We start from the raw sequence: 8243 nt of genomic DNA, 5'->3' as shown, positions 1-8243 counted from the left end.
TGGATGGATGGATGGATGGATGGATGGATGGATGGATGGATGGATGGATGGACAGATGGACGGATGGATGGACGGATGGATGTGACGAATGCACTGTGGAGTCAGTTACACAAGATGTCAACACAAACAACTATAACACAGGACAAATAATATTACACAACCAAATACCATGAGTGGTCAAAGAAGAATGGGGCCAGATTCTGTCATCGTAGAGCCAAGAAACTGCTGCAAAAGACTGAACAAAGACACACACCATGGTCCAGTCCAGGGGTCTTGTTTTTTCCCTGCTCTTGGTGACTTCTCAGTAGCATCTGATGCCACTGATCCCCCCTCTTTATAACGTTCCCCCCTCAACTTAGTATCTCCACAAGAATTCATCTTTGGGTTCTCCCCCAGCCCTTCTGAAGGTGCCTTCTCCATCTCCTCTACTAGGACTTCTAAAAGTACAGGCAATACATGATTCAGTACTGTCTTTGAGAACTACTGAATGCAACAAACATTGACTAGGCACCTACTATGTGCACGTGGGGAAACAAAGACAGGTGAATGACTGCCTCCTATCAGGCAGGTAAGCCAGCTGAACTGAAGCAGCCAGATGCCTGAAAGGCTGGCAGGAGGCAGCTTGCGTCTCCCCTCAGACACTGAGGGAGGTAAGCTCAGAATGAACCCAAAAGCTTTCAGAAGAGAAGATCCCTCCAGACCATGAAGCCTGCTTCCAGCCTGGACCCCACAGCTGTCATGGAAAGGAAAAGCCTTCTCCACTAACATCAACTGCCACTAACAAGCAGCTAAATCCTGCTTGTAAACCCCCCAGAGTTGAGGTGATGAATAATGTGCCTTTCCCAAAAGTAAGTGGGACATTTTTAACAAAATAAATAAAAATACAGTAGAACACAGATAATGTTACTGTGTGGTACAGCCCTGGAATCTCATGCAGAGTTTAGCAGCTCTCTCTCTGAGCGTGACCACACTGCCCAAGTCCTTCAGCACCGCCTCTGGCCCACTGCCCACAGCAGCCGTCTTTCCAGGAAGCAGCCTCTGTGGCCTGACCACAGTACCTCTGCTCCTGAGACCCAGACAAGACAGTATTCGCCACCTTGGTCCTTGGCACCTCTGACAGCTCAGAATCTGAAACTATACAATTCTGTTAGAGGATCTGACTGTCAAGGAGAGATTGCTGCACCCCAGGACCAGAGGACTTTCCATCTGACTTGAAGCTGATACTCCCCATATGTGCTGTCTCCCCATGAGACAGTGAGCTCCTTAAGAGCAAGGACCATCTGCCTTCTCTGTCTGTATCCTCAGTGCCTAGCATAGGCACACAGTCAGGGCTTAATAGATGCTTTGTCATTCATGGCATTGGTCCTCACCTCAAGAAGCTAGCATTCTAATGGGGAGGAGAGGGGGCAATCATAGCATATTTATGCCACCATTTTTAATATTTCCCCATTATCTCTTTCCAATTAATTATCTAAGGATCAAGATGATTGTCTAAAGTGCTCAGTATGGTTCATCACTTTGGGAAGGCTAAGTGGAAGGTCTTCTTGCAATGGGGTAGAGTGGAGGGCTCAGCCTCCAGGCACTCACCGCTCTCAAAGCAGGCATCAAAGATCAGGTGGCCCTTCTTGGGGGGGCCGTAATAGCCCCCAGGGACAGCAGCAAACTTGCTCACATTCCCTGCGATGATTTCATCCGGCCCAATGTCATTACCTGCAAACACCAAGATGTGAATGAACACTTCTGAATTCAACACAAACAAAAGCTGAACAAGGTTCATAATAGTAATAAGTTGAGTTTTTTCCTTTGTTTCATGGATTAAAACAAAGAAAAAAGTCTGCAGCCCTGCAGCAAATCATAGGGAGAACATGGCAGCCTCTGCCTGCCTCCAGTCTCTCCACTCCAGTCCATCATCCATCAGCCACTACAGTGATTCTCCTAAAATGAAGGTCTGATCAGGTCACCCCCCCCTACTCAATCACCTCCAGTGGCTCCCTATTGTCTCCAGGAGCCAGCACAAAATGCTCTGCTTGGCCTTGAAAGCCCTTCATTGCCTGGCCAACTCCTCCCTTTCCAGTCTTCTTATACCCCACTCCCCAGTATGGACTCTCCCATCTGGTAACCGGCCTCCTAGCTGTTCCAGAAAGAAGACCCTGTATCTCTTGGCTCTGGGCATCCTTTAGGGCTGTCGTCCAGGCCTGAAACACTCTCCCTCTTCTGCTCTGACCACTGACCTCCTGGCTCCCTTTAAGTCCCAACTAAAATCCCACCTTCTACAGGAAGCCTTCCCCACCCCTCTTTATCCTCTGTTAATAGTTAACTTAGGTTAAGTGCTGTCTCTCATTAATGATTTCCTACTTAGTCCTTATACAGCTTGCTTTGCCTGTTGTTTCCCTATTCAGCTGTAAGTTCCTTGAGTGCAGGGACTGTCTTTAGTACAGTACTTGGCATATAGTAGGTGCTTAATAAATGCTTTTTGATTGTTTGACTGAAGACAGGCAGGCAGGGATAGACTTTGATCTGTCCATCATTAGCAAGAACTCAAGAAACGAGGCCACATATACATTAGAATATTTCTGTGAAGTATTATTATTATTATTGTTTCATACTTATCCCATATATATATGTATATATATAAGCAAAACTTCCTAGAATCACAAAAGCTATGACCTCAGAAGTCACAATGAATAAATCAATCACCAAGCATTTATTAATTGGCCACTGTGTGCCAGGCATTATGCACCAGGGTTATGAGGGAATGAAGCAGCCCCCAGCCGTCTGGTCCAGCCTGTACTAAGCACAAATGGAATCCCTAGCATTCCTAACACTGACACTGTCTGAAATAGGGATGAGAAGTTCACCGCTTCCAATGGTGGTGCTCTCTGTGAGGAAGCTCTTTTTAAGGAGAAATCTCCCTCCCTCCCCTTTCCTCACCCCAAGTGTTACTGTCCTGGGCCTAGGAGAGCAGGGATGACACCCCTTCCCGATAAGAACCAACCAAGAACTCTGAAATCACAACACTGTCCCCATGAAGGTGAAATATCTGCTGCCAGTTCTAGCCATCCCTCCAGATTCTTCACAGTCTTGGAGACCTCCCTCTGGGTACCTTCCATTTGTCATTGCTCATCTAACACTTGGCCAGGCCTGCGACAAGCCCCAAGTTACAGAAGCTGAGCTGGCAGGACCCTCAGAGGCCTCCAGTCCAGCCTCTGCCACAGCAGGCCAGGGGGTGGGCATTGAGACCGGGCTGGAGACCACTGGACTTGACACATCCCACACTGGGACGGTCCTGCTGACTCCAGGCCTCCGTGGGCTTCTTGGCCATCTCCACACGCTCTTCATCAGGATGGTCAGTCAACAGTTTGTGAGAAACTTCTAGCAACCAGGGTAGACCACAAGGTGATGAGAGTCAGTCAAGTGATAAGGCAGCCAAAAAGGTGAATGAGATCTTGGGCTGCCCAGAGGGAGGCAAAGGCAGCTTCTGAGAGTAAGGAGGTAAGATTATTTCTGAGCTCACCACTGTAAGCCCCAGACCACTCTGTCTGGAGCACCCCATGAAGGGCAATGACACAGCAAAGGGTCTTAAGGCTCTGCCATTGAGGGTTCTTAAATCCATTAGGCATCATTAGCTTGGAAAAGAGAAGACCCACGGCAGACAGGAGAGATGTCCCCAAGCATCTGAAGAGTTGACCCTGACTTCACCCCAGTCCCCTTCTCCCCATCAATCACACTGGCCAACATTTTATTCCCTACAGAAATCATCCCATCTTCTGACTTGTGCCTTCTTCACACAGGCCCAGTGTTGTGCCTGCCTCATGATGAAGGTACCACTGGCTGGTATATGTGCTCTGTATATGTGTCTCCCTCAACAGATGACATGTGGATTGGGGGAGGTCATGAAGGGCCCACCTCAAGAAGTCTCTAGTTCTCCCAAAGGGAGAGAGAACAGTGAGGGCCACCAGGAAGCCTCATTGGACCACAGTTGGGGAACACTGGGTTGGAACACTTTGAATATAGAACTTGGCAGAAGGAGGCCTAGGACAACCAGCCAGATGTTGTTTTTCAGGTTTCTGTTTTTAGCACAAAAATGAAAATTTAGTTCAGGAATCCAAGTCTAAATTAGGAGCAAGAATGCTGCTGTATATCATGAAAAATCATCTATGTAAATTTCCCAAAGGCCAGAATAGTATGTGCTTTCATGGGTCAACAAAGCCCTTCATGGGTAGAAAGGGGCATGGAACCACCTCTGGCCTGACAGGAAGCAGGAGTCACCCCATACTAGAAAACTGGTCCCATCAACCCTAGAATGTTTTCAACAACCAGGCCCCTTCTTCTGTAAAAAGAAATGTCACCAATGAGACCTTCTGGCATGTCTATCACTAGCATTCTATGATTCAGTGGTTTTCTAGACACAGTGGTCAACTGGTATCCAGTCTGAAACCATGGCTTTGTTCTCATGCACAGGATAAAGACTTCTCCCATCTTGGACAATGCTCTCATCATTGAGAAAGGTTATGAGTTGTTAAAAGGAGAATCATTAAAACTGTGTCAAGGCTCCTTTTTTAATCTAGGTATTCCCAAAATAATAATAAGCAAAAACCTATATGGTTTTTTAATAACACACAGGACTAATCACCCAAGGCAACTCCACAAAGATGAATACTTCTTTATCATAAAAAAGGGAAATTGCTGGACATTCACAGAGGACGCTATAAACAGTTAAAATTTTTACCAAAATGCTTTTGAAACAGGCAGACCTCAAAAGCAAAGGCAGACAACAGATATGTGGGTCTGTTGAATGTAATTGAAAGTGGCTTATTTCTAGACAGAACCTATGAAATGTTTCAACTCCAAGAGGGGAATCAGAAGTCCATGGGTGACGTCCACACGAGCTCACCCAACATCAAAGTGAACCAGAGCATCAAACAAATAGCCAGGTCAGGCAGACCTGCTTCTAGGATTAGATGGTTTTGTGATGACTGAGCATTGTAGGGTCTCAGGTAGCAGAAATGACAGAAAGGTAAGCCTGGGAAAATTGGATCTTATTGATCAATGTGGATTAGGTAGTGAAATGATGGATGACAGGTGGGGTACGGCAGCAGGAAGCAGCGATTCAGCAACTACCAGTTACCTCTCCACGCAGGTGGAGAGAATGATACGCCAGAAACTCACTGTGCTTTATAAACCCAAAGACAAAAATACAAATCACAAAATATCCTGAAGGGTCCAACAAATCAACTGTCCCAGACATAGCAACATGACAGAGACTTGAGGCCCATGCTTGCCTGGATAGAACATGGATCCATAAAAATTTAAGAACAATATTATTCAATAGATTTCAGCTTCCCCTACCAAATAGGGGACTACAGGGACTGAAAAGCTTTCAGACAGAGGAACCTACTGGAGACATTACAATGGGGGGGTCGGAACAGGATAAGGCACATCCTGCTTATCTTCCCATTCAAACTGCCCAGGGCAAGCCCTGACTCTACACATCACTTTCCTTATCTAGAAAACGACAGGTCTGGACTCTGGCTTCTGTGGCCCCATCCAGCTCTCAATCCAGGACCCTAGGGTCATGATAGGGTTTCAGGGAGTTCACAGAAAATGAAATTACATCCCAACTTGTTATTTCAGTCATGTCCAACTCTGAGACCCCATTTGGGGTTTTCTTGGTAAAGATACTGCTTTGCCATTCCCTTTTCCAGCTCATTTTCCAGAGGAAACTGAGGAAAACAAGGTTCAGCGACTTGCCCAAGGTCACACAGCTAGTAAGTGTCTGAGGCCAGATGTGAACTCAGGAAGATGAGCCTTCCTACCTCCAGGACCAGCATTCCATCCACTTCACCACCTGGTAAGCCTGTACATCCCTACAGTCTCAGTCAATTACAAAAAGCAACCACTTCATCCACTACAGAAAAAATAAAGAGAAAAGAACACGATTTGTTCTTAAGTCAAGTCAACGTGCATTTATCAAGTGTCTGCTATGGGCCAGGCACTGTGTTAAGCACCAAGGATACAAAGAAAGGCTCCGACCAGTCCCTGCTCTCAAGGAGCTCTAGCGAAGGGTGAGACATCGTGCAAGCAACTACTTAGGAGCCAGGTTAAGTGGGAGATGATCCACAGAGGGACAGCACTGTGAGGAAGGAGAGCTAGGAAAGGCTTCTTGAAGAAAGCAGGATTTGAGCTAGGACATGAAGAAAGCCCGGGATGCCAGGAGGTGATGAGCAGGCAGGGGAGCCCAAGGCTGAGGGATGGCTGTGAAAATTCCTAACTAAAAGGCAGAGTATCTTGTGCCAGGGACAGTCAAAGGGCCAGTGTCACTGAATCACAAGGTAAATAAGGAGAGGGGGGTGTAAGAAGACTGGAGAGGTAGAAGGGGGCAGATTCTGAAGGGCAGTTCTGAAATGCCAAACAGAGCACATTGTATTTGATCCTGGAGGCAACAAGAGGTAACATTGAACTTTATTGAACAGAGAAGTCAGAAATGTGTTCTAAGAAAATCGTTTTGGCCCTTGAGTGGGTAGACACTCAGGGCAGGCAGATCCCCCAGCAGCTATTGCAATAATCCAAGTGTGAGGTGATGAGGGCCTGCACCAAGGTAGGGACAGGGTCAGAGGAAAGGGGCAAATTCAAGATATGCTACGAAGGTGACAACAGACTTGGCAGTAGCATTGCTTAGTCAAAGGGCATGCCCTGGTAGAGCTTGGGGGGAACACCTCCAAATCACTGTCCACAATGGCCACACCTCTTCACAGGAGCCCTTGTTTATCCCCAAACCCTGTAGCATTGGTTATTTTCCTTTTTGGTCATTTTGCCAATCTGAGTGTATAAGGCAGAACTTCAGGGTTGTTTGAATTTGAACTTCTACGATTAGTGATACAAATGTCTCACAGTAAAGTGGATTTCTTCCCCTGTGCCAGCTTCCTCAGGTGAGGTAGCACTTTGCCCTTTCCAACTCCTACCAGGCACAGAGTGTCCCCTGGGGAAAGGCCCATAGGGACCGTGCTAGGCATCTTCCATCTGCCCCAAAGCAGTCACTTCCCTCTGTGCCAGCTCAGTCTCCCACCTAGGATGCAGAGGGGAGCCTTCCTCTGACTTCAGGATTTACTTCTCTTATCCTTGAGGGTAGAGGGTGCCCTCCACTCAGTGATGAACTCTCACACCTGCTCATACCCTTCCCATCCTAGTGACTCTAAACTCCCGCAGATCATCATCCAAACCTGACTCAACACCCTCTACCACCTGATTCTTCATCCCAAAGTTCCAATCACAGGCCACCCAGCCCTCCCACTGTGCCACACATGACAAACTCCCTTCATCCTAAATATCTCCTCTTTTGTTCCTTCCATCTACTAAATATTACTTAACCCTGGCTCCCTTCCATCGACACAGCCTCCAGAGCCACCCTTTCCAGTCCCAGCTGAACCTTCATTCATTCCCCTCCTCTCACTGCTAGAGCTGGAGGAGTTGGATTGTTCCTTGCTCCTCAATGCCACTCCAGGTGCTCCCCCCTCCTCCTTCACCCAGCAACCTCTTTTCCTCTAAGGTCCATACTATTCAGATCTACTACACAACCAAATTCCAGGTAGCTATTGTTTACAGATCCCTATGACACTCCTGTTCCTTCCTCAATGAATTCAGTCCATGGCTCACAACTTTCCCCAACTCCTATCCTCATACAAGGGGATTTCATATACTGATTCTCCCTTAAACACTCTCAGTTATTCAACCTATTCCCATGAGCTAGTCCTCCCCCCCCCACCTCAGCCACATGTAAAGACAGTCATATCCTTGATCTTAGGATTACTCACAAATATACCACCTCCACGTTGAAGAATTTTATAATCCTATCTGACCATAATCTATTGGCTTCCTTTAAAAAACCCTACTCTTTGTTTGCACCATGACCTCCAATCCCTTGACCCTCAATTCTCTCCCTGACCATCTCCTGTGCACTAGTCACTCTCTTCTTGGCCCCATATTAATCATTTGGTGAACTAATTAAACTCTGCACTGTCCACCTCTCTTGAATTTCTAGCCCCTTTATCATATCACCAATTACACCTAGCCAAGCCTCAGCCTTGGATCATTCCCACCATTCACTGCCTTTTTGCCTACACATACACTACAAACAAAGGTGCAGAAAATCAGACAAAAAAAAGTGGGTCCACTACAAAATTGTATTACACAATTTACTGTAGCTAAGCAACTCTCTCTCTCTCTCTCTCTCTCTCTCTCTCTCT

At 46.8% G+C, this 8243-nt stretch overlaps 1 protein-coding gene across 1 annotated transcript in view; it reads right to left on the bottom strand.

Moving 5' to 3' along the window:
• Positions 1 to 1779, bottom strand: part of LOC138165203 (cytosolic carboxypeptidase 6-like) — an 826089-nt gene extending 824310 nt beyond the window's left edge. The window contains exon 1 of the mRNA XM_069093324.1: positions 1588 to 1779. Within this exon, the coding sequence (XP_068949425.1) occupies positions 1588 to 1777 (190 nt within the window). The 5' untranslated portion in view covers positions 1778 to 1779. The remainder of the gene's footprint in view (positions 1 to 1587) is intronic.
• Between the last annotated feature and the right edge of the window lie 6464 nt (positions 1780 to 8243).

This window comes from Petaurus breviceps, unplaced genomic scaffold, assembly GCF_028583685.1.
Source record: "Petaurus breviceps papuanus isolate PSGF00001 unplaced genomic scaffold, PetGlider_PUasm1.0 208, whole genome shotgun sequence".
NCBI classification, from domain to species: Eukaryota; Metazoa; Chordata; class Mammalia; order Diprotodontia; family Petauridae; genus Petaurus; species Petaurus breviceps.
The sequence above is the reverse complement of the archived record's forward strand: the minus strand, read 5'-3'. Positions and strand labels throughout refer to the sequence as shown.